Genomic DNA, 26,487 nt, shown 5'->3' with positions numbered 1-26,487 from the left:
CTGTGAGGGAACAGGTCGGGACCCCTCTATATTTATGTGGTTGGTTTAATTAAGCTTCTGATCACCAGTGGCCACTGCAGTGTGAACTTCAGTGTTGATAAGACAATTAAATATCAAGCGATTGCAGTAATGGTATCTCTCAGTAGGGAAAGTCTTTGCCTGGCTCTTGTGCATTTACTTGTCATTTGCGATCTGAACGTGAATGCAACACAGATAGTTTACTGCTCTGTGAAAGTAAACATCATCATAGAAACATAGAAAATAGGTGCAGGAGTAGGCCATTCGGCCCTTCGAGCCTGCACCGCCATTCAATATGATCATGGCTGATCATCCAACTCAGCATCCCGTACCTGCCTTCTCTCCAAAACCCCTGATCCCTTTAGCCACAAGGGCCACATCTAACTCCCTCTTAAATATAGCCAATGAACTGGCCTCAACTACCTTCTGTGACAGAGAATTCCACAGATTCACCACTCATGCCCACACCTGACCTTGTGAAGGACTGAAGGTCATGAATGCAGCATTTGAAACCAGTCAGACTGAGAACAGCAGTAATGTCCTGCACCTCAGTCAACCGGGGCTATGCATGACTGTAACATGCTTTATCACAAATGAATGAATAGTTATATGGATTATACTGAAGTTTGAAGAAGGATCCGGATTCGAAATGTCACTTGTCCATTCACTCCCCCGACGGTGCCTTATCTGCTAAGTTACCCGAGCACTTTGTGCTTCACTGAAGATTCCAGCTTCTGGTGCTGGATTATACTATGTTTTTTAATTATTATCAGCTAGTTAATTAGCACACCCTCGAAGCGTTGTGCAATTTTTCCTTTCAGGACATTGCACAGTTTGGTTTACTGATTTCCACCAGTAATTTATTGTCTGTGAAAATAGAAGGCAAGCTTAATGAATTGGAGACACCAGGAACTACAAATGCTGGAATATTGAGTTAAGTACACAAAAACACTCCAGCACTTTAAATTTCACGAATGTGTCAGCTTGCATGCAATAATATTTTTCTGCACATTAATGACAGGGAGGCAAGGAACTGCAGCTGCTGGAATCTTGAGTAAAACACAAAAACATCCCCAGCACTTTAAGTTTCATGAGTGGATTAGCTCGCATGCAATAATATTTTCCTGCATAATATTGATAACAGGGACACAAGGAATTGTAGGCACCGAAAGTCATCCTTTTAGGACATGACTTAATTTGCAGATTGAAGTACAGATTGTGAGTAAAATGCGCAGTATTTAATGCATCCAATAATTAAATCGTGGGAGCAGCAAGCAGCACCATGCAGGGAGAATGTCCGGGGTGGTGCAGTGGCTGCCTCACTGCGCCAGAGACCCGGGTTCGATCCTGACTACGGGAGCTGTCAGTACGGAGTTTGCACGTTCCCCCCTGTGACCGGTGTGGGTTTTCTCCGGGTGCCCCCGTTTCCTCCCACACTCCAAAGACGTACAAGGTTCGTAGTAGGTTAACTGTCTTCTGTAAAATTCTAAATTGTTCCTTGTGTGTGTGTGTGTGTGAGATAGTGCTAATGTGTGGGGATCAGTGGGCCAAAGGGCCTGACTCTATGCTGTATCTCTAAACTAAACTAAAACTATTGAATTGAATAAATGTTATTAGCAAAGTATGTATTCATGCAAGGAATTTGCCTTGATGCTTTGCTTGCAAGTAACACCACGACATACAGTAAACAATTAAGAATAAAACATAAAGAATAAAACATGACAGTTTAAACATGTGAAGAATGAAATAAAATACCAGAGCAAAAGGAGGCTAGACTTTTGGTTGCACTGCTCTACTCAAGTAACTATATGTGCTAAATATATCACAATGTAATTTATAAAGGGTCACCCATTCCTTCTCTCCAGAGGTGCTGCCTGTCCCGCTGAGTTACTCCAGCATTTTGTATCTACCTTCGATTTAAACCAGCACCTGCAGTTCCTTCCTGCAAAATGTAATTATATATACACTCACGCTGAACATTTGTCTCTCTCGTGTTTAATTATATTGTTTACAGTGTACTAGGTTTGCATATTGTGTTGTGCTGCTGCAAGTGGGAATTTAATTGTTCTATCTGGGACATTTGATTATTAAACACTCTTGACTCTTGAAGGTGATGGGGAGCTGGGATCAGGGAGGGGGGCAAGCAAGGCCCGCACCGTTGAGGAGGCTTCCCGCTCCTTCATTGACCCATTCACTCACTCACCTCATGATCACCCTCTTCCCCTTCACATCCACCTTATCCAGGGTCAGCTTGTTAGACAGCGACATGTTTGCAATTGTGGTTGGTTGGTTGGGAGAGAGAGAGAGAGAGCGTGCACTTCCTTGCGACCTCGCCGGCGACAATAAGCGGCGGAGAAGCGGACGCTGCCTTCACACACGCACACAGCCTTCTCCCGGCCCCGCGCCCATTGGCCAGTGCCCTCTCGCGTCATCGGCATCACCGCTCTCCGATTGGCCTACCAACACGTCCATTAGCGGCCACCCCCCCAGCCCCACGTGGCCGGCGTGCTGACGTCACGCCACCCCCCCACGTGGGCCGGCGCGCTGACGTCACGCCGCGGCCCACCCCTCTCCCCTCCTTCCCCCCCCTCTCCCCTCTTCCCCTCTTCCCCCCCCCTCTCCCCTCTTCCCCCCCCTCTCCCCTCTCCCCCCACCCCCCCCAGAGGCGCACGTTCGGCACGTAGCTGCGCGGCGGCGAGCTGTCAATCAACGTCAGGGCGGGGATCAGGATTGCGAGGGAGTAGGGGATGGGCGTCCTTCATGCAGCATTGCATGGGAACAGGGTATTAGCTTCCTTCATGCAGCATTGCATGGGAACAGGGTATTAGCTTCCTTCATGCAGCATTGCATGGGAACAGGGTATTAGCTTCCTTCATGCAGCATTGCATGGGAACAGGGTATTAGCTTCCTTCATGCAGCATTGCATGGGAACATGGTATTAGCTTCCTTCATGCAGCATTGCAAGGGAGCAGAGAATAATAATAATAATTCATTTATTTTATATAGCGCCTTATCGGGTGCTCAAAGCGCTTTACAAAAACAATCAACATAAAAACAAACAGACAAACTATCCTAACGGAAAAGCGGCGGATAAACAACGCCAGCGTCCTCTCACGTCAGGGTCCGGCAGTAGACAACAAAAAGCACAGGACACACAAATACAATTTTTACACAAACAGCCATCACAGTGATTGCTCTAGGCATACCCTCACTGTGATGGAAGGCAAAGTCTTATCTCCTCCTCATCCTTCTCCCGTGGTGCCACGAGGTGATCGAGGCTCCCAACTTTTTGAAGCCCCCACCGGGCGATGGAAAGTCCCAGGGCCGAGCCGAGCAGGCCGATGAAAGTCCTGAGCCCCCACCGGGCGATGGAAAGTCCCAAGGCCGAGCCGAGCAGGCCGATGAAAGTCCTGAGCCCCCACCGGGCGATGGAAAGTGCTGCGGCCGAGCCACGCAGGGTGATGAAGGGCCTGCGAGCGGGTCGATCGTACCTCGCGCTTCGGGGCGGTCGAAGCTGCTACGGCTGGAGCTCCCAAAAACCGGTCGCCAGCCAGGGACCTGCGAACTCCCGATGTTGCGGTCTGCAGGGCCCACGGCCGAAGCCTCCGAGATGGTAAGTCCAGGCCCTGCGACCGGAGTCTTCAAGGTCGATCCCAGCTGGAGGCCGCCGACTCCACGATGTTAGGCCGTAGCGCGAACGGAGATACGACACGGTAAAGGTTGCATCTCCGTTGAGGAAGAGATTTGAAAAAAGGTTTCCCCCAACCCCCCCACCACCCCCCCCCACATACACAGAGTTAAAAATAAAACAAAACGTACATTAAACGATGACAATAGACAAAAAACAAAAAAAAGACAGAGACTGCCGGTGAGCCGCAGCTGCAGAATGGGCTTCTTCATGCAGCATTGCAAGGGAGCAGGGGATGGGCGTCCTTCATGCAGCATTGCATGGGAGCATGGTATTAGCTTCCTTCACGCAGCATTGCATGAGAGCAGGATATTAGCGTCCTTCATGCAGCAGGGTATTAGCATTGTTCATGCAGCATTGCATGGGAGCAGGGTATTAGCATTGTTCGTGCAGCATTGCATGTGAGCAGGATATCAGCATTGTTCGTGCAGTAATGCATGGGAGCGGGCTATTAGGTGCAGCATTGAATAGGAGCAGCTGAAAAGCTTCTCGTTTCATAAGTGATAGGAGTAGAATTAGGCAATTCAGCCCATCAAGTCTACTCCACCATTCAATCATGGCTGATCGATCTCTCCCTCACCCCATTCTCTTGCTTTCTCCCCCTATAACCTCTGACACCTGTACTAGTCAAAAAACTATCTATTACTGCCTTAAAAATATCCACTGATCTGAAGTATTTATTCACAGAATGCTGGAATAACTCCGGGTCAGGCAGCATCTCGGGAGAGAAGGAATGGGCAACGTTTCAGGTCGAGACCCTTCTTCAGACTGATGTCAGGGGGGCGGGACAAAGGAAGGATATAGGTGGAGACAGGAAGATAGAGGGAGATCTGGGAAGGAGGAGGGGAAGAGAGGGACAGAGGAACTATCTAAAGTTGGAGAAGTCGATGTTCATACCACTGGGCTGCAAACTACCCAGGCGAAATATGAGGTGCTGTTCCTCCAATTTCCGGTGGGCCTCACTATGGCACTGGAGGAGGCCCATGACAGAAAGGTCAGACTGGGAATGAGAGTTGAAGTGCTCGGCCACCGGGAGATCAGTTTGGTCAATGCGGACCGAGCGCAGGTGTTCAGCGAAGCGATCGCCGAGCCTGCGCTTGGTTTCAGCGATCGCTTCGCTGAACACCTGCGCTCGGTCCGCATTGACCAAACTGATCTCCCGGTGGCCGAGCACTTCAACTCCCCCTCCCATTCCCAGTCTGACCTTTCTGTCATGGGCCTTCTCCAGTGCCAGTGAGGCCCACCAGAAATTGGAGGAACAGCACCTCATATTTCGCCTGGGTAGTTTGCAGCCCAGTGGTATGAACATCGACTTCTCCAACTTTAGATAGTTCCTCTGTCCCTCTTCCGCTTCTCCTTACCAGATCTCCCTCTATCTTCCTGTCTCCACCTATATCCTTCCTTTGTCCCGCCCCCCTGACATCAGTCTGAAGAAGGGTCTCGACCCGAAACGTCATCCATTCCTTCTCTCCCGAGATGCTGCCTGACCTGCTGAATTACTCCAGCATTTCGTGAATAAATACCTTCGATTTGTACCAGCATCTGCAGTTATTTTCTTATTCCACCGATCTGAAACAGGGTCCCAAGCCAAAATGTGTTCTTCTATCCACTTTCTCCAGAGATGCTGCCTGACCCGCTTTAGTTTAGTACTTGGTGCCTTTTTTGGTAAACCTGCATCTGTAATTCCTTGTTTCACTGACTTTCCAATCTTCTGGACCTCTCTCTTCAGTTTCACATCCGAGATTACCCGCTGAGAGATAGACCCATATCCAATATGGCAGCATTTTAAAATCAGCACTTGACTGCTAAACTATTTTAAGCATTTGGAGACAGAAGGAACTGCAGATGCTCGAATTTTGTGTAGGACACAAAGTGCTGGAGGAACTCAGTGGGTCAGACAGCATCTTTGGAGGACATGGATCTGAAGAAGGGTCCCGACCTGAAACGCCACCCATCCATGCCCTCCAGAGATGCTGCCTGACCCGCTGAGTTACTCCAATGCTTAGTGGGTTTTTTTCAAGCACCTGCTGGTAAATTTAACAGTCATCAACAAAGAGAATCAGACTTCCAAACAAGCATGTTTAAACCATACACAATCTTGAATCTGCTAGTTTAATTTAGTTTAGAGAGACAGGGAGGAAACAGGCCCTTTGGCCCGAGTTTGCGCCGACCAGCGATCCCCGCACATTAACACTATCCTACGCGCATTAGGGACAATTTACACTTACACCAAGCAAATTAGCCTACAAACCTGTACATTTTTTAAGTGTGGGAGTAAATCGAAGATCTTGATTAAAGCCTACGCGGTAACAGGGAGAACGTACAAACTCCGTACAGAAACCCCCTATAGTCGGAATCGATCCCGCGTCTCTGGTGCTGCAAGCACTGTAAGGCAGTAACTCTACCGCTGCGCCACCGTGCCGCCACAACGACTACTAGTTTTCAATCTTCCACCCAAATAACCAACACTGAGAATCAAAGAACAGCCAACACTGTCACAAAGGCAACACTTGCACGTTTATTGTGATTTATATATATGCAATTCACAAAAGTGCACATTAAATCTGGTCAATAGCTTATCAACGTTTTAAAAAATAAAAACAAATCTCTAAACTTTAATATTAATCTTTTGGAAAAAAGGGTGTATATTTTTCATTACTCTACACTTATTCACTTAGGATACAATACAAGGCAATAAGATGATAAAGTTTTCTTCTGCAAACATGTGAAAAGAATATTATGCGGCTTATTATAAGAAACTTATGAGGAAGCTGCTTTCATCCTGGTCACAATGGAGAACAGGTTAACCACGACAAATCTGGGGTGTAGGGGGAGCAGGTAGACACTAAATGCTGGAGTATCTCAGCGGGTCAGTCAGCATCTCTGGAGAAAAGGAATAGGTGATGTTTTGGGTCCAGACCCTTCTTCAGGGGGGAGAAGTTTATAAAATAGAACAATGGGAACAAATAATAAAATTATTAAAATCTGCACCGTTTAAATGGCAAATTCGTTTTGATATGGGAGAGCGTGAGATGGTGCATTTTAAGAAAGAAAATGACACCAAGCACATCTTGGAGAGCAAGTGTCCAAATAGGGTAAAAGATCAAAGGGAGCTTGGGATCGTGGTCAACTTGGACTTTCCTTCCTGGACCCATCTCATCCCACAAGTATTTTTGCTAAACATTATAGGAATTGATTAGTAAGGGTGTCAGGGATTATGGGGAGAAGGCAGGAGAATGGGATTGAGAGGGAGAGATAGATCAGCCATGATTGAATGACGGTGTGGACTCGATAGGCCGAATGGCCTAATTCTGATCCTAGAACTTATGAACATGAATCATTTGATTGATTACCCATATTTATGCATTGCACAAACCACTTTCAGAAACGGATTATGCTTTCCAATGTTAAACAAATTCATGATAGAAATGGCAGGTTGATTTAAAATCCACATTTCAAAATGGCAGTTATTTTCAAATTAAGTAAAAACACCTTTTCTTCACCAATGTAGCCTTTCTCCACCTTGCCAATGGTCAATATAGTTTGTCAATCAATAAGCTCAATGGTAACGATATTCATTGAGCAGCACAGAAAGTAGACATTTTGTTAGTCATTTTAAGAATTGAAATAGTTAACTCAAGTTCAAGCCATTGCTGCAAGAATTTTTTTATTCACAAAATGCTGGAGTAACTCAGCAGGTCAGGCAGCATCTCGGGAGAGAAGGAATGGGTGACGTTTCGGGTCGAGACCGTCTCGACCCGAAACGTCACCCATTCCTTCTCTCCCGAGATGCTGCCTGACCTGCTGAGTTACTCCAGCATTTTGTGAATAAATCGATTTGTACCAGCATCTGCAGTTATTTTCTTATGCTGCAAGAATTTTGTTGTTCTTTCTGGGACATACAACAATTAAACAGTCTTGTCTTCATTTTACTTTATTTAGTGATTCATTTCAGCCCCATCTTGATTTAACTTGATGGGAATGCATTTTGAGGATATTTTTTTCGGGGCAAAAGTGACAACAGAACCAAATTAAATCGAAACGAAACCTTAGTAAGAAAATAAAACATTTATTTGGAATCAGTACTGCCATGCTTGAGTGTGCAAACTTCACTTCAACCTTTGAGCAGGAGTGTGATGGGTTTTTTAGTGTTTATAATCTTAGTGAGAAAATCATTTGAGGTGTCAAGTTGCAAAAGGCAGCCAAGAAATTGTCAGATATCGTCAAAGCAAATGGCTAAATGGTCAAAGCAAATTGTCAGATATCGTCAAAGCATTGTCTCAGCATCTACTCCTCAAAGTGAGCAAGGTAAGAGTTTCTTTTGAGCCACCTGTAAAAACCAATTGAGAGGATTATTTTTGTGGCTTTGAAAGGGAATGGATCAGAAGCAATGCTACAGTTGAATTGGTCAGGATATGGCATGGAAGCAAGAAAAAAACAGGACTATGTTGAAAGACATCTTAAAAGCAAGAGAAAAAAATAGGATCAACTTACAGTAGGGAAATTTAGTATGATTAAGTAGTGTTTCCCCGCATAAAGTGGCAGAGTGGTCCATCACAGGGACTGACTTCCCACCATTGAAGTGATCAGAGGCACTGCTTCCAAAAGGCAGCCAATATCAAAGACCCACACCACCCAGGCCACACTCTCATTTCACTCATGCCATCAGGGAACAAGGTACAGGGGCCTGAAACACGTGACCACCAGGTTCAAGAATAACTTCATTTCTGAGATCATCAGGCTCTCTTACACAACACTAACTACAGCAACTATGGATTGAGTCTTTGGTTGCACTATGTTTTTGTTTTGCACTCTTATCACAGTTATTCATTTATTGAATTTTTCTGATTATTTTATTTACCTGTGTTCATCGAGTTTACAGGCCTGTTAAGCTGCTGCAGGTAAGAATTGTTCTGAGGTCTGTACACATGACAATTAAACACTCTTGAATGTGTGAATATGGTCTTTTACTAGCAATATCTTTGGAATTTCTTGAGACACTGGATGTTGAAGTAACAATTGTGGTTTTGACCTAGATGAGTGAGCTTAGTTGGGCAAAGTGACTTCCTCATCTATTCTAACCATTTTGCATCAACCACGGACATAACCTGCAGTAATTATGAAATGTTAGCATGTGCTGCACCAGGCAATTTTTTTTGGCAATTAACAATAAATAACATTTATCATGTATTTGGGGACAGAATGGAGAGGCAGCCTTTTGCTGAGGTAACAGAAACAGGCATGGTTATGAATCAATTCTATAAAACCATTATCGATACATTTACCCACTGGTCGGAGATTCTGCCAAAACTTTAAATGAATGATTTGATACCAAAGTAAGATTTCAACTCGAGTTACACACTACAGCAAATAGATATGTAAACATTGATGGATTCCAGCTGAGGGAAGTAATCAGTATTTCTACACCAGCTTTTCAGTAGCACTCCAATCAAACATGCGTTGTTCATAATTCCTGCATTGACATAGAAACCTAAAGTAATAAAAACCCTTAACTTTGCCCCACTGATACCCTAATGCGTCATCGTCAAGAAGGGAGGTTTTGATGGTGCCTGTAATATTATTTTGTTTTGCAATATTTTAACAATTTTCATTCGGTTACAGTCAGCAAAATGGCTGATTTCACATTCAACAAACCATTAAACAAAAGACAGACACAAAGTGCTGGAGTAACTCAGCAGGTCAGGCAGCAGCTTTGGAGGAAAGGGATAGGTGACGTTTCGGGTCGGGGCCCTTAAACATAATTTTCTAAAGAGATTTAAACAATTTTTTGGAGATTTTGTTTTCTGATATCACTCTCCATTTTATACAATTATTTCCTGTTTTTTAATTTAAATTAAAAATAGAAGCAAGTTCCCCAAATACACAGGGAACACTTGAAGCAAAGAAGTTACCACCATGTTAAACGTGGAAGGTCAATTCTTTTGATTGCAGAAGCATAAATAACATTGCACCCACAATGTTAAATGTAGCACAAATTACTACAAATTATTTTTTAACATAATAATATGTTGTATATTTTTCTGAATAAGAAAAAATAACTAGATGGTATATATTCCAAAGATAGACACAAACAGCTGGAGTAACTCAGTGAGACAGGCAGCATCTCTGGAGAGAAGAAATGGGTGACGTTTCAGGTCGATACCCTTCTTCAGACTGCTGTATATCATATCATATCATATCATATACATACAGCCGGAAACAGGCCTTTTCGGCCCACCAAGTCCGTGCCGCCCAGCGATCCCCGCACATTAACACTATCCTACACCCACTAGGGACAATTTTTAGAAAACATTTACCCAGCCAATTAACCTACATACCTGTACGTCTTTGGAGTGTGGGAGGAAACCGAAGATCTCGGAGAAAACCCACGCAGGTCACGGGGAGAACGTACAAACTCCTTACAGTGCAGCACCCGTAGTCAGGATCGAACCTGAGTCTCCGGCGCTGCATTCGCTGTAAAGCAGCAACTCTACCTCTGCGCTACCGTGCCGCCCATATTCCAACTGCTTTCTATTCCTCATCTGAGGTGCCACTGGTGCATGGAATTGATGGTGCTGCCATTTGTCTGTCAGTTGTGAGAGACAGGGGCTCATTAAAAACTTTTGATTTAAAAAGTGTTAAGATAAAAAAACAGCATATATATTGACTGATGACAATATTTTTGAATCTCCCTTCAAAGAACATTTCCCGCATCATAAAATAAGCAAGCTGTACTCGAGAGCTACCAGTCCTGTAACCATGTACAAAGGTAGATGGTAGAAGGAAGTGGGAACCAAAGGAAAGGGAAAAAAAAGGGAATTGGGACAACTTAAGACCAATTAAATTAGACTGGATGAGTGACTAAACATCAGTTTTTAAAATAAGAAAACGTGACGAACAGAATGATATATGGACACAAGCAGAGACACCAGGGAGTGGCCCTTAAAGTGAACCATCTACTTATCTTTAGGATCCATGAAGTGAGCAGACTGAGGGGAAATATTAGATAGATATGATACGTCTGACTCTTGATATTCACACTAAGACAAAACTGACCATCAGATAATGCAAAGTGGAAGCTATGGGGAAAAGGCCGAGTCGCTAATAACCATTGCCATAAAATCTAGTGTGCAAGTTGCATCAAGTTGCAGTGGTTGAAGACTTGCAAATCTAAGACTGAGAACAAGGCACCTGAGGGAGATGAAAGGTCTTGTTTAACTGCACGATCCAGCTTGCATACAAACGATAGAGATTAAACTGTGATTTTCTACAAGTTCCATTATTATCAATCCATGCTCATTTCACCTTAAACATCACTATATAGACACTGGAGAGACCTGATGTCGGAACATGGAACATGGAAGCAACTTTTTAACAGCAGCATTTATGACGTGTAAGCTGAAGACAAATGTCTCTTTGGGAAGAAATACGTTTTTCATTGCTCTGCAGGAAATAAAGTCCTTCATTGTGTCACAGCGAAAATTGCTCCTGTATTACATGATATATAACAATATATATATATATATATATATATATATTTACAAAACTTAAAGTGAAAAAATAACAAACCATCTCACTTTTCGCCTTCCAAATTAGATTTTTTTTTTCCCCAGAATTTAACTGTCATTTCTAACCGTAGCTGAAAAAAATGCAGCAAGCTGTCTGGAACAGGCAGCTACTGAGGGCTACTGTTCATTGATAGAAGCTGCAGACAGCATTGCTGAATCAGGTCAACACTTGCACGATTGGTTGCAAACACCAACGATAATTCCACATATCACTGAGAAATAATGCTTAACACAGAGGGAGGAGGGCAAAGGAAAAATATTTCAACAGATTGGACACTGCATTTAGTACCAATTGTACAAGTTTAAAAAAACCCAAAACTGATTGGTGTGTAGAACAACATTAGGTAATTCAGAATTTAAAAAAAGTGCAAACTGATATTATTAAAACGGTTGAGTAAAGGCTCTTTTGATTAACAGTTTGGAAAATGGATCCAGCATTAAATGGCCTCCCATATGGTACCTCGATATTAACATGCCTTTGATGATTACAGCAAGAATATGAACCTGCTGAATGAAGTGAAATAATTTCACCGATTGCAACACCAGTGTAGTGAGTTATGCTGGGTTAACGACACTACAAACCCGTTTACCAAATTTAGGTATTAGTATACAATCGTGGATTTCTGAGGTCACTTTGGTTTGTCCTACACATTGCATGAGACTTTATTTAGAACAAAAATCCAAAAATCCAAGGGGATGGGTGTGTAAGAGCCAGGAGCCGGCTCAAATGAGGAATTGGTCCTTACTGGGTACCACAGGCACCATTTCAAATCTCTGGAGAGGTTTAATAAAGTCACACGCACAACTGAGGCAGCTCAGACCATGTAAAGCCTGCTGCCTTCAATGGGTTGAACATAGAAAATAGGTGCAGGAGGAGGCCATTCGGCCCTTCGAGCCAGTTACGGGTTCATAAGTTACAGGTTTTCGCGTTGTGAAAAAAGTAAGATGGTTAAATTAACATCCAACAAGCCCGTCATAATCTGTGATGGCAAATCACAACAGGTAGATGCTTGTGGTACACGCCACCTTTGCCCCTTCCTGCGTACAGGGGGGGAGAGAGGGTTGAGAACCTGGAAAGCAAAAAAGTATTGAAAGCGAAATCCTCCAAAAAAACAAACTAAAAAAAAAAAAAAAAAAATCGCAATCAAAAATTTGTGCATCAAATGTACCAACTCAGAGTATAGTGTTGATCTGCCTGGAACAGAGGCTGAGGCGACATAGTTATAATTCTCTTGCATTGTTCATCCAGGCTAAACTGGATCATCTTCGTCTCTTCCCAGCAGTAGGGAGTGCTTGTCTGGGTCGTGCAGTGGAATGCTGGTGATCGACCGCCTCTCTGACCTGAGTGAGTTAATGGACGCTCGGCTGTAGAAAACTATTCGGTCAAATAGGCTTAACTTTGGTGATTCCTGCCTCGCCTCGCCCATACCGATGTGCACGCTGACTTCCGAGAGTGATCTCTGCTTCATGTGGCCCTGGGCTCTGGCTTCCAATTTGACAGGATCGGGTTTCTTGTAACTGTAAAGCGAAGAAAGAAAGACAAGCTAATACTTGCTGTTGAAAGTGCATCCCCTCTCCCTCCTTCCCTCCCCCACCCTAGCCGGCGTACTAGTTTTACTGTCGTCCTGGTGAGTTCCTCTGTCTGTATACTCGTTGTCACCTATACCATGGCCAACAGTGGCCTATTGTGTGCCCCTAGATTTCCATGGCTATCGTTGCTTTTTGCACGTCTTCTGTTCATTTCTCCTAAGTACCGTTAATATCTCTTGTTTCCCTCTCCCCTGATTCTCAGTCTGAAGAAGGGTCTTGACCTGAAACGTCACCTATTCCTTTTCTCCAGAGAGGCTGCCTGACCTGCTGAGTTACTCCAGCTTTTTGTGTCTGTCTTCGCTTTAAACCGGCATTTGCAGTACCTCCCTACACAAAACAGATTAGTTTAGCTTATTGTCACGTATACAGAAAACCTTTTTTTGTTGCGTGCTATCCAGTCAGTGGAAAGACTACAATGCAAGATAATGTCCAGTAACGTCTGATGAAAGATAATCTGAGGGTTTCCAATGAGGTAGATGGTAGCTCAGGACCACTCTCTAGTTGGTGATAGGATGGTTCAGTTGCCTGATAACAGCTGATAGATCAGCCAACTGAATAAGTCCTTGCATGAGCGAGGGTACTGACCAATTCACCTCTACCCCATTGCGGACATTGGACTTTGTCTATGGAAATAATGTGCTACACTAATGGCGGCACGGTGGCGCAGTGGTAGAGTTGCTGCCTCACAGCGTCAGAGACCCGGGTTTGATCCTAACTCTGGGTGCTGTCTGTATGCAGTTTGTACGTTCTCCCTGTGATTGCGTGGGTTTTCCCCTGGCGCTCCAGTTTCATCCCACAGTTCAGTTTAGTTTATTATCATGTGTAAAGACATAGGGGTTTGTAGGTTAATTGGCTGTGGTAAAACTGTAAATTTTCCGTAGTGTGTGTGATTGCTGGTCGGCACAGACTTAGACAATAGACAATAGACAATAGGTGCAGGAGTAGGCCATTCAGCCCTTCGAGCCAGCACCGCCATTCAATGCGATCATGGCTGATCACTCTCAATCAGTACCCCGTTCCTGCCTTCTCCCCATACCCCCTCACTCCGCTATCCTTAAGAGCTCTATCCAGCTCTCTCTTGAAAGCATCCAACGAACTGGCCTCCACTGCCTTCTGAGGCAGAGAATTCCACACCTTCACCACCCTCTGACTGAAAAAGTTCTTCCTCATCTCCGTTCTAAATGGCCTACCCCTTATTCTCAAACTGTGGCCCCTTGTTCTGGACTCCCCCAACATTGGGAACATGTTATCTGCCTCTAATGTGTCCAATCCCCTAATTATCTTATATGTTTCAATAAGATCCCCCCTCATCCTTCTAAATTCCAGTGTATACAAGCCCAATCGCTCCAGCCTTTCAACATACGACAGTCCCGCCATTCCGGGAATTAACCTAGTGAACCTACGCTGCACGCCCTCCATAGCAAGAATATCCTTCCTTGGTAGGCCAAAGGGTCTATTTCCGCGCTGTATCTCTAAAGTCTAAATACAATGCTGAGAACTATAATCTGCACTTTGTATCTTCCAGTTTGTTCAACTTATTGTACCCGAGTTTGACTTGATTTATGTGTAGGATTATCTGATCTAATTGAATAGCGTGCAAAACAAAGCTTTGCACTGTACCTCAATACACGTGACAATAATAAACCTAACCCCTAAAGGTACAGCAAACAAGTACTTACAGCTTTAATAAAAGAGATGAAAGCACCACAGAAACAGATGATGCAGCCATTGCAGCAGATCCCATCCATGGCTGTAATATCAAACCCACTGGTAGGAAGACCCCTGAACAACAAAACACAATGTTGGCTCAGAATTTAATGATCTTCATATTTCACCAAACAAATTAATTGACAACTGCTTACAGGTTGGTACATCACATATGGATGAAATGAGTCAACTTATTCAAAATTATAGTGGCTTTAGTCATGTATTAGAACACAGAACAGTACAGGTGCTCCTCGCCTTACGATGCTTCGACTTGCCATATTTCGACTTTGTGATGGTGTAAACGGCAATGACCCGTGGTGAGCCGCAGCTCGCTTCTGGCCGCGTGATCAGGTGATTAAATGCATTTCGACTTACAATATTTTCGGTTTGGGATGTGTTTCTCGGAATGGAACCCTATCGTAAGCTGAGGAGCATCTGTACAGCACAGGAACAGGCACTTCGGCCCACAAAGTCTGTGCCGAAATGATGCCAAGCTAATTTATTACTTTCTGAAATGCCAAACTAATTTACCAGAGGGATATGGATCATGTACAGGTAGATGAGATCAGTTTCAAGGGATACAGACCATGTGAAAGCAGACGGGATTAGTTTATATTGACATCATGGTGGGACAAAGGGCCTGTTTCTGTGCTGCACAAATCTATGTTCTATGGTCTGAAGAAGAGTCTCGACCCGAAACATTACCTATTCCTTTTCTCTGGAGATGCTGCCTAACTCACTGAGTTACTTCAGCATTTTGTATCTAATTTGGCATTATGTTTCGAATAAACAATGTGGGCCGAAGGGCCTGTTCCTGGGCTGCATTGTTCTATGTTCGATGTTAACTGAGGGTGGCTATTAAAATTGAGAAGTAATCGATTCTATTGAAACTTGTGCAATGATACTTTATTAAACCATGTATCTTCATTGCCTTTAGTACTTTTAGCTGGCAGTATCAAAAATAGACATATTGCTATTGAAAATGCTATTTTGAAAATCCTGCAGGAAAAATAACTTTGTTATTGAAGTCTGAAACCCTAGCCCTGAACTCCCTTTTCCCCATTCTCACAAATGTCTTTATAACGCAATTTTCTATAACTTGAGGTTTCTGAGTAACAATCACATTATAGCCAAACTTATAGTCTGTAACAGAGTCCCAGAATAAATTACCATATATCGATAGCTGTTTCAGAGTTCAAATTGTGACTTAAGTGATTTGTTTATAGATTTCAAAGGAAAGAAAAGTGTGGTCAAACTGGAGAGGGGAAGATGCAATATAGGATGGATCTTAACAGGTCTTGTACCTGGTACAATGATAAATGAAGTATAAATTAGATAAATTCAGGCCTAAAAGTGATAGGATCAGAATTAGGCCATTCGACCCATCAAGTCTACTCCGTCATTCAACAATGGCTGATCTATCTCTCTCTCTCTCTCTCTCAACCCCAGTCTCCTGCCTTCTCCCCATAACCCCTGACACCAGTACTAATCAACAATCTATCTATCTCTGCCTTGAAAATATCCATGACCTGGCCTCCACAGCTTCTGTGGCAATGAATTCCACAGATTCCCCACCTTCTGACTACAGCATGTGACTTCAAGCCAATATTAGTGAAAAGAACACGCATACCTATGCATGTGCGCACACGCACACACAGATACACACACATACATATGGACAAGCACACACCAGAAACTGAAATTGTATCAGAGATTATCTCAGACTTACCAGCAGCAATGGGAATGCCAACAATATTATAAATTAAAGCAAAGACAAAGTTTATCCGTATTCGCTGTACTGTCTTTTTGGACAAATCAATACTTGCCACTACATCAAGAAGATCATTCTGCAAAGCAAAGGAAAGTTTACTATTGTGTGGTACAGCCTCTCTAAGCCAACTTAACGCCATTCCTCAGATCAATTTAGATCAGTTTAGTTTATTGTCACTTTTGTCGAGGTACAGTGAAAAGCTTTTTGTTGCGTGCTAACCGGTCAGCAGAAAGACAATGCTTGATTACAGTCCATCCATTTACAGTGTAAATTTACAGTTCCTCAACAGCATGTCATGGTCACCACCCAAAGAGGAGGTGACTGAAGTTAGCGTAATTTACTAAATTCATTCTTGAGCACCTGGGATGCCAGTGGCAAGGTCACTAATAGTCCACCCCATTGTCACGTGTACCGAGGTACAGTGAAAAGCTTTCGTGGCGTGTTCACCAGTCAGCGTAAAGACTATACATGATTACAATCGAGCCGTCCTCAGTGTACAGATTTTTTGGATTTTTAAAAAGATTTAGAGATACAGCGCAGAAACAGGCCCTTCGGCCCACCGGGTCCGCGCCGCCCACCGATCCCCGCAAACTAACACTATCCTACACCCACTAGGGACAATTTTTACATTTGCCCAGCCAATTAACCTACATACCTGTACGTCTTTGGAGTGTGGGAGGAAACCGAAGATCTCGGAGAAAACCCACGCAGGTCACGGGGAGAACGTACAAACTCCGTACAGACGGCACCCGTAGTCAGGATCGAACCCGAGTCTCCGGCGCTGCATTCGCTGTAAGGCAGCAACTCTACCGCCGCGCCACCGTGCCGCCATGCACCATGCACGATAAAGGGAATAATGTTTAGTGCAAGATAAGGTCCCGTAAAGTCCGATTAAAGATAGTTCGAAGATCTCCAAAGAGGTAGATGGGAGGTCAGGACTGATCTGTTGGTGATAGGATGGTTCGGTTGTCTGACAACAGCTGGGAAGAAACTGCCCCTGAATCTGGAACTTTGCTAAAGTCCAAGTGACTGCTGAACTCTTTGTTCTACTCACCCGAATCAAAACCACATCCGCAGCTTCAATAGCTACATCTGTGCCCGTGCCGATGGCAATCCCAACGTCAGCCATCGCTAGTGCTGGAGAGTCGTTCACACCGTCACCCACCATCGCCACAGTATTCCCTTCCTTCTGTAGCTGGGACACTTTAGCTACTTTGTGCGAGGGCAGGACTTCCGCAAACACCTTGGTGATCCCAACCTGACCACATGGAGAATAAATCCAAGTCACAGGCTGAATCTTTCACACAAGCAGAAAAATCGCAACAACGCCACCAACTCACACAATATTGTCATGGAGCACCAAGGGATAGTGACCCATTCTTTTTGTTTTAACCTCCCAACAAAAACACACAAGGCACCACTCCAAGAAGCACCTTTGCCAATGTTGAGTAGGAAGATGCTGGTTTACATCGAATATAGACACAAAATGCTGAAGTGATTCAGCAGGTCACAACATCCCTGGAGAAAAGGAATTGGGTCTGAGGAACGGTTTTGGGTCCGAGGAAGGGTTTTGACCCGAAATGTCACCTATTCCTTTTCTCTAGAGTTGCTGCCTGACCCACTGAGTTACTCCAGAATTTTGTGTCTATCTTTGCCAAAATTATTTGATAACTATCTTGTCAAAATGAAAATTTACCATTCATAGATACAGAGATACATAGACAGTTAGGTGGAGGAATAGGCCATTCGGCCCTTCGAGCCAGCACTGCCATTCAATGCGATCATGGCCGATCATCTACAATCAGTACCCCGTTTCCACATTCTCTCCATATCCCTTGATTCCGCTAGCCCAAGAAGCTCTATCTAACTCTTTCGAATGTATCGAGTGAATCAACCTCCACTGCCATCTGAAGCAGAGGATTCCACAAATTTACAACCCTCTGTGTGAAAAGGTTTTTCCTCATCTTAGTTCTAAATGGCCTACCCCTTATTCTTAAACTGTGGCCCCTGGTTCTGGACTCCCCCAACATTGGGAACATGTTTCCTGCATGTAGCGTGTCCAATCCCTTAATAATTTTATATGTTGCTATAGGATCCCCTCTCATCCTTCTAAATTCCAGTGTATACAAGCCCAGTCGCTCCATTCTTTCATCGTATGACAGTCCCTGCATCCTGGGAATTAACCTCATGAACCTACGCTGCACTCCCTCAATAGCAAGAATGTCCTTCCTCAAATTAGGAGGCCAAAACTGCACACAGTACTCCAGGTGCGGTCTCACCAGGGCCCTGTACAACTGCAGAAGGACCTCTTTGCTCCTTTTCTCAACTTGTCTCATTATGAAGGCCAACATGCCATTAGCTTTCTTCACAGCCTGCTGTACCTGCATGCTTACTTTCAGTGACTGATGTACAAGGACACCCAGGTCTTGTTGTACGTCCCCTTTTCCTAACCTGACACCATTCAGATAATAATCTGCCTTCTTGTTCTTGCCACCAAAGTGGATAACCTCACATTTATCCACATTATACTGCATCTGCCAAATCACCCAACCTGTCCAAGTCACCCTGCATCCTCATAGCATCCTCTTCACCATTCACACAGCCACGCAGCTTTGTGTCACCTGTAAATTTGCTAATATTATTTTTAATTCCTGCATCTAAATCATTAATGCGGTCCCGGCACCGAGCCCTACGGTACCCCACCAGTCACTGCCTGCCATTCTGAAAGGGACCCGTTAATCCCTACTCTTTGTTTCCTGTCTGCCAACCAATTTTCTATCCATGTCAGTACCCTACCCCCAATACCATGTGCTCTAATTTTGCCCACTAATCTCCTGTGTGGGACCTTATCAAAGGCTTTCTGAAAGTCCAGGTACACTACATCCACTGGCTCTCCCTTGTCCATTTTACTTGTTTCATCCCCAAAACATTCCAGAAGATTAGTCAAGCACGATTTCCCCTTCGTAAATCCATGCTGACTTGGGCCGATCCTGTCACTGCTATCCAAATGCACCGCTATTACATCCTTGATAATCGACTCCAGCATCTTCCCCACCACTGATGTCAGACTAACTGGTTTATAATTCCCTGCTTTCCCTCTCCCTCCTTTCTTAAAAAGTGGGATAACATTAGCTACCCTCCAATCCACATGAACCGATCCAGAATCTATAGAACATTGGAAAATGATCACCAATGCGTCCACAATTTCTAGCGCCACCTCGAGTACCCTGGGATGCAGACCATCAGGCCCTGGGGATTTATCAGCCATCAGTCTACCCAACACCATTTCCTGTCTAATGTGAATTTCCTTCAGTTCCTCCATCACCAAAGGTCCTTTGTCCCCTAATACATCTGGGAGATTGTGTGTCTTCCTTAGTGAAGACAGAACCAAAGTACCTGTTCAACTTATCTGCCATTTCCTTGTTCCCCATAATAAATTCACCTGTTTCTGTCTTCAAGGGACCCACATTTGTCTTAACTAATTTTTTTCCTCTTCACATACCTAAAGAAGCTTTTACTATCCTCCTTTATATTCTTGGCTAGCTTATGTTCGTACTTCATCTTTTCTCCCCATATTGCCTTTTTAGTTACCTTCTGTTGATCTTTAAAAGTTTTCCAATCCTCTGACTTCCCTTGTCAGCCACGGTCGCCTCTTACTCCCCTTAGAATCTTTCCTTCTCTTTGGAATGAACTGATCCTGCATCTTCTGAATTATTCCCAAAAATACCTGCCATTGCTGTTCCACTGTCATCGCTGCTAGGGTCCCTTTCCAGTCAACTTTGGCCAGCTCTTCCCTAATGCCTCCATAGTCCACTTTGTTCAACTGCAATACTGACACTTCCGATTTGACCTTCTCTCTCTCAAATTGCAGATTAAAACTTATCACATTATGGTCACTACCTCCTAATGGTTCTTTTACCTTGAGTTCCCTTATCAAATCCGGTTCATTGCACAACACTAAATCTAGAATTGCCTTCTCCCTTGTAGGCTCCAGTGCAAGCTGCTCTAAGAATCCATCTCGGAGCCACTCTACAAACTCCCTTTCTTGGGGTCCAGTACCAACCTGATTTTCCCAGTCTACCTGCATGTTTGCTATGGAGGAGCCAGCGCTGCCCTCGCAGCTGCGGCTTGCCTGCAGTCCGTTGTCTTTTGTATTTTTGTTGTTTTTGTCTTAATTGTAGTTTAAATATGATGTAGTGTTTGCGGTTGTGTGTTATGTGGGGGGGGGGGTGGGAACTGTAACATTGTCTCTCCCGAACGGAGACGCGACCTTTGTTTTCTGTGTCGTGTCTCCGTTCCCGCTGCGGCCTACCACCGGCCATGCACCTGGAGCAGGCGGCCTCTGGCTGGGACCACCTGGGCTCTGGTTCGCAGAGCCCGCGGCCCGGACTCACCACCTGCGGCGCTGGCTGCCTTCGGAGGCTGTGGTGGCGCTGCGGGAGCGGCTGCGACTCGTCTCCGGAGGCTCCGGCGCGGGCCGCCTGGACGTCAGAAGCCCGCAGGCCCCTGGGTGGGGGCCGATATCGGGAGCTCCGGCAGCGGCAGCGTCTTCGCCCGCCCCGAATCGCGGGGCTTGGGTCGGCCCGCCGCTGACCTTTCACCGTCCGGCGCGGCCTGGAATAGGCTGTGGGTTTTTCTCCGCCCGGCGGGGGCTTCAATGTCGGGAGCCACGACCGCCCCGACGTGGCAACTCCAACAGCCTGACCGCGGGAGAAGACGGCAGGGGAAGAGAAAAATACATTCTGGCCTTCCATCACAGTAAGGAGGTGACTGGAGGAGACTCGCTGTGATGGATGTTTCTTTTGTTTGGTGTTAGTTTATGATTGTATGTGTTATTGCATTTTTATTGATTATTCTTATTGGTCTTATTGTTGAACTGCGGGTAATTTTTCATTTCACTGCACATTTATGTGTATGTGACAAATAAATGACTATTGACTACTGTTGAAATCTCACATAACCATCATAGCATTACCTTTGTTACATGCCAATTTTAGCTCCTGATGCAACTCGCACGCTATCTTCAGGCTACTGTTTCGGGGCATGTAGGTAACTTCCATTAGGGTCTTTTTACCGTTACAATTTCTCAGTTCCTTTCACAAGATCTACATCTTCTGATTCTATGTCACCCCTCGCAAGGGACTGAATTTTATTCCTTACCAACAGAGCCACCCGACCACCTTGGCCCACCTGTCTGTCTTTTCGATAGAACGTATACCCCTGAATATTCATCCTTCGGGGAGGCCTAGCTCATGCAAGAAAATAAACACTCCAATTCTTCAAAATCACCGAGCACTTGATCTCTATTTAAATAACAGACCCGAAGCCAGATATTGGTCTGCAGTAAAATGTAGACACATTGAACAGCAGCAAGCAGAGCACGGGGAGAAAGCCCATGCAGTCACAGGGAGAACATACAAACTCCATACAGACAGCACCCATGGTCAGGATTGAATCCGAGTCTCTGGCATTGTGAGGCAGCAGCTCGACCACTGCTTCACTTTTTGAGATCAATGTCATCACTCAATTCATATTTGGCAGGTGAGGCAGTGAATGCCAAAAACTACCAGATCCCCGAGGTAAATTAGTCTGCTTGTGCTCATACAGGAATGATCCCATGAATGAGTAGTTTAACCATGATGAGCGTTTGATGGCACTGGGCCTGTACTCGCTGGAATTTAGAAGAACGACGGGGGACCTTATTGATATACGCAGAATAGTGAAAGGCTTGGATAGAGTGGATGTGGAGAGGATGTTTTCACTAGTGGGAGAGTCTGGGACTAAAGGTCATAGCCTCAGAATTAATGAACGTTCTTTTAGGAAGGAGATAAGGAGAAATTAATTTTGTCAGAGGCAGGTGAATCTGTGGAATTCTTTGCCAAAGAAGGCTGTGGAGGCCAAGTCAGTGGTTATTTTTAAGGTAGAGATAGATAGATTCTTGATTAGTACAGGAGTATAGTATAGGAGTAGAATTAGGTCATTCAGCCCATCAAGTCTACTCTGCCATTTAATCATGGCTGATCTATCTCTCCCTCCTAACCCCATTCTCCTGCCTTCTCCCCATATGAGGTTATGGGGAGAAGGCAGGAGAATGGGGTTAGGAGGGAGAGATAGATCAGCCATGATTAAATGGCCGAGTAGACTTGATGGGCTGAATGACCTAATTCTACTCCTATCACTTATGACCTTACGACAAAGCTTACAGTGGCTTGGCCAAGTTATAGTTAGGGGATGCTTTCAGCACAGTTGGAGGTAAAATGCACAAACATAAACTGAACTTTAACTCACCTGAGCAGCAATGGCCCTGGCTGTTTTACTGTTGTCTCCTGTCATAAGCACCACTTCCAGCCCCATCATTCTCAGAGTGTGGACAGCCAAGTCTGCTTCTGGCTTCACAATATCAGCAATTGCTATCATTGTACACAGTACACCTGTTTGGGTTAGAAAGAAACATGGACAACTCAATTAAATTGTGCGTGCGTGTACGTGTCTGTTTGTGTGTGTACATGTCTGTGCGTACTCCTCCATGTGCGCGCCTCTATGTGTGTGTGTGTGCGTGTGCGTGTGTGTGTAGGTATGTGTGTGTGTGTGTGTGTGTGCTTGCGCATGCATGTCTGCACGAACACATGCATAGAAGAAACGTAAATTATTTTACTTTCAAAGTTCTCAAAGCTTGTTAATGTATTACAAATGCCTGTGGTTTACTTTTGATTTGGTCTATTTTGCTTGTCTGGGTGATCTGGTCATTCGCAGACAGATGCTGCAATCCCGAACAATCAGCAGGTCAAGTACAGCGCCTCAACCATGAAACACCGACCGCTCCCTTCGTCCTCACAGATGCGACATATTTTTGCATGAGTCACTTTTAAAATTTGATTTCAAATGAATGGCTAGTATAAGAAAATAACTGCAGATGCTGGTACAAATCGAAGGTATTTATTCACAAAATGCTGGAGTAACTCAGCAGGTCAGGCAGCATCTCGGGAGAGAAGGAATGGATGACGTTTCAGGTCGAGACCCTTCTTCAGACTGAAGAAGGGTCTCGACCCGAAACGTCACACATTCCTTCTCTCCTGAGATGCTGCCTGACCTGCTGAGTTACTCCAGCATTTTGTGAATAAATACCTTCAAATGAATGGCTAATCTGCTGTGCCATCTTAGTTTAGTTTAGTTCAGAGATACAGCGCGGAAACAGGCCCTTCGGCCCACCGAGTCCGCGCCGACCAGCGATCCCCGTACACTGGCACTATCCTACACGCTGGGAAAAATTCACAATTTTTACCGAAGCCAATTAACCTACAAAGCTGTACGTCTTGGTAATGTGGGAGGAAACCGGAGCATTCGGAAAGAAACACACACGGCCACAGGGAGAACCTACAAACTCCTTACAGCCGGCACCCATGGTCAGGATCGAACCCGGGTCTCTGGCGCTGTAAGGCAGAAACTCCACCGTTGCGCCACCATGCCACACCATCTTATTCCAGGATGGTGTTGAAAATGTCCCCAGTGACATGCTGGAGACACAGTTCAATAGCAACCATATTACTGCCATTATCTTGCCAAGAACATGATCATTCCAGCAAAAATATAAAAGCATGCCGATTGATTACTTGGACAATAAAATACAATTCAATCCCGATTGCAGCTTAACGTTCAAGTACGTTAGTTCTCTTCGCAAGGTAGATGGTGTTTGACTGATGTGGGAGACTGATCAAACCATACGATAGAATTTTATTCATCCCAGGAGGGAAATTGATCTGCCAACAGTCATTAAAAACACAAAATACATGAAACGTGAAATTAAAGTGACGAGTGGAAAGGCTTGGGAGATGTGCAAGGATTGAGGGGGGGGGGGGGGGCTGGGGAAAGGGGAGTCAGTCTCAGTCTACCCCACGACAGAAGGGGGAGGAGTTGTACAGTTTGATAGCCACAGGGAAGAAGGATATCCTGTGGCGTTCTGTGCTGCATCTTGGTGGGACCAGTCTGTTGCTGAAAGTGCTCCTCAGGTTGACCAGTGTGTCACTGGGAGGGGGTGAGCTGTATTGTCCAGGATGCTCCGCAGTTTGAGGAGCATCCTCCCCTCCAAGACCACCTCCCATGAATCTAACTCCGCCCCCAGGACGGAGCCGGCCTTCCCGACGAGCGTGTTGACCAGCCTTACCGTCCACAGCGACCAGTATGGCCGTGTGGCCCTCACTTTCGTGTTCGCTCATATAACTGTCCACGTCTTTACTGATCTGGAGCCCATTCCTCTTCATCCACTCGCGGTTTCCAATAAGTACTGAAAAGCTCTGAGATTTCCCCGAGTCTGTGTCAGCAAAAGAAATACAAATAAATAAATGAATGAATGTTGCCCGTTCTAGGCAGTACAGCCACGCTTCCATCACGTTTGCTTTGCTGCTGCATTTGTGCGTATGGAAGGGCGAGAACCGACCAGGAAGAGGAGCGGAAAGGAACAAGGTGATGGGGCTGGTGGGAGCAAAGTGCGTGTACCAGCATTGTGTTTAGTTTAGAGATAGGAATAGGAATAGGACCCCTGCCACCCCAGCAACGGACTGTTCCAGCTGCTACGGTCAGGCAAACGCTTCCGCTGTCACCCTGTGAAAACAGAGAGGATGAGACGGAGTTTCTTCCCACAGGCCATCAGGACTGTTAACTCTCATATCACCAGGGACTAATTTAATTTACTGTATTAATTTATTTTTTGTGTTAAAAAAAAAATTCTATTGTGTTTTGTAGTTTAGCACAATCCGCAGGCGTTGCCACTTTCATTTCACTGCACATCTTGTATATGTATGTGACAAATAAAGTTGACTTGACTTGACTTTATTGTCAGATGTGACAAGGCACAGTGAAATTCTTTGCTTGCATCCATAACGTATACAAATAGCAGCCACCTACGGCGCTGACAAAGATCCAAAGCACGCCGGCTCCCCCTTTTGTTTCCTCCTCCCCCCACAGCGGTTCCCCCACGCCGGGTTCCCATTGTCCTTTGGTTCCCCCCCCCACCCCACCTCCCTCGCGGCGGTACAGCGCGGAAACGGGCCCTTCGGCCCACCGAGTCCGTGCCGACCAGCCATCCCCGCACACCAGCGCTATCCTACACTAGGGACAATTTTTACATTTACACCAAGCCAATTAACCTACCACCCTGTGCGGCTTTGGAATGTGGAAGGAAACTGAAGTTCACGGAGAAAACCCACGCAGGTCAATAAACAATAGGTGCAGGAGGAGGCCATTCGGCCCTTCGAGCCAGCACCGCCATTCAATGTGATCATGGCTGATCATTCTCAATCAGTACCCCGTTCCTGCCTTCTCCCCATACCCCCTGACTCCGCTATCCTTAAGAGCTCTATCTAGCTCTGTCTTGAATGCATTCAGAGAATTGTTCAAGATTCAAGATTCAATTTAATTGTCACATGTACCAATTAAGGTACAGTGAAATTTGAGTTAGTCATGGAGAGAACATACAAACTCCGTACAGACAAACACCCGTAGCCAGGATGGAACCCGGGTCTCTGGCGCTGTGAGGCAGCAATTCTACCGCTGGGTCACTGTGCCGCTTGTTGGAGGGAGAAATGAATGGGCGGGGGGATGGGGTTCGTTGTTGGTGTTTTAGTTCAGTTTAGTTTTGTCATGTGTACTGAAGTACTGTGAAAAGCTTTTGTTGTGTGTTAACCAGTCAGCGAAAAGACAATACGTGATTACAATCGAGCCATTTGCAGTGTGCAGATACATAATAAGGGAATAATGTTTTGTGAGAAGAGTTTTAGAAGATCAGAGTTAAAGTAAGAAATGTTGCTGACGGAGTAGAGATTTAAGAGTGTGGAGCGATTGTAATAGGTGACGGTAGATCTGCTTCTGTGGCCGGCACGCACATAGTGGCCTGGGTTTGGCGCCATCTTGGAAGGTGGGTTTACTTTAAATTGGAATTTGTTCTCTGAAAGTACATCAGGAGTTTGCTTCTGAATGTACATCTTGTGCAACCGTATCCCTGCAGAACACACACAAAATTGGCACTAATATGTCAGATTCAGTTTATTTAAGCACGAGAAAACAGGATTTTTTTAATGCTGACCTTCAACTTTGCGAAACCCAATTCAATGTTTCGTACAAACCTTTTTTGTCACACGCAAATAGTGGTC

At 45.0% G+C, this 26,487-nt stretch overlaps 2 protein-coding genes across 5 annotated transcripts in view; both read right to left on the bottom strand.

The window, feature by feature from the left end:
• pgk1 (phosphoglycerate kinase 1) overlaps positions 1-2,413 on the bottom strand; it is a 35,113-nt gene extending 32,700 nt beyond the window's left edge. Inside the window, exon 1 of the mRNA XM_078412588.1 lies at positions 2,222-2,413. Within this exon, the coding sequence (XP_078268714.1) occupies positions 2,222-2,286 (65 nt within the window). The 5' untranslated portion in view covers positions 2,287-2,413. The remainder of the gene's footprint in view (positions 1-2,221) is intronic.
• Positions 2,414-7,465: 5,052 nt separating this feature from the next.
• LOC144600694 (copper-transporting ATPase 1-like) overlaps positions 7,466-26,487 on the bottom strand; it is an 83,394-nt gene continuing 64,372 nt past the window's right edge. For 3 of the 4 annotated variants that reach the window (XM_078412585.1, XM_078412584.1, XM_078412586.1), the window contains exons 18-23: positions 24,504-24,650; positions 22,631-22,773; positions 17,397-17,600; positions 16,301-16,418; positions 14,544-14,646; positions 7,466-12,792 (exon numbers count right to left, since the gene is read on the bottom strand). In XM_078412585.1, the coding sequence (XP_078268711.1) occupies positions 12,525-12,792; positions 14,544-14,646; positions 16,301-16,418; positions 17,397-17,600; positions 22,631-22,773; positions 24,504-24,650 (983 nt within the window). In that variant the 3' untranslated portion in view covers positions 7,466-12,524. The remainder of the gene's footprint in view (positions 12,793-14,543; positions 14,647-16,300; positions 16,419-17,396; positions 17,601-22,630; positions 22,774-24,503; positions 24,651-26,487) is intronic. The other variant, XM_078412587.1, reaches the window with a different exon arrangement.

This window comes from Rhinoraja longicauda, chromosome 15, assembly GCF_053455715.1.
Source record: "Rhinoraja longicauda isolate Sanriku21f chromosome 15, sRhiLon1.1, whole genome shotgun sequence".
Taxonomy (NCBI): domain Eukaryota; kingdom Metazoa; phylum Chordata; class Chondrichthyes; order Rajiformes; family Arhynchobatidae; genus Rhinoraja; species Rhinoraja longicauda.
This window is presented reverse-complemented; position numbering and strand designations above follow the sequence as displayed.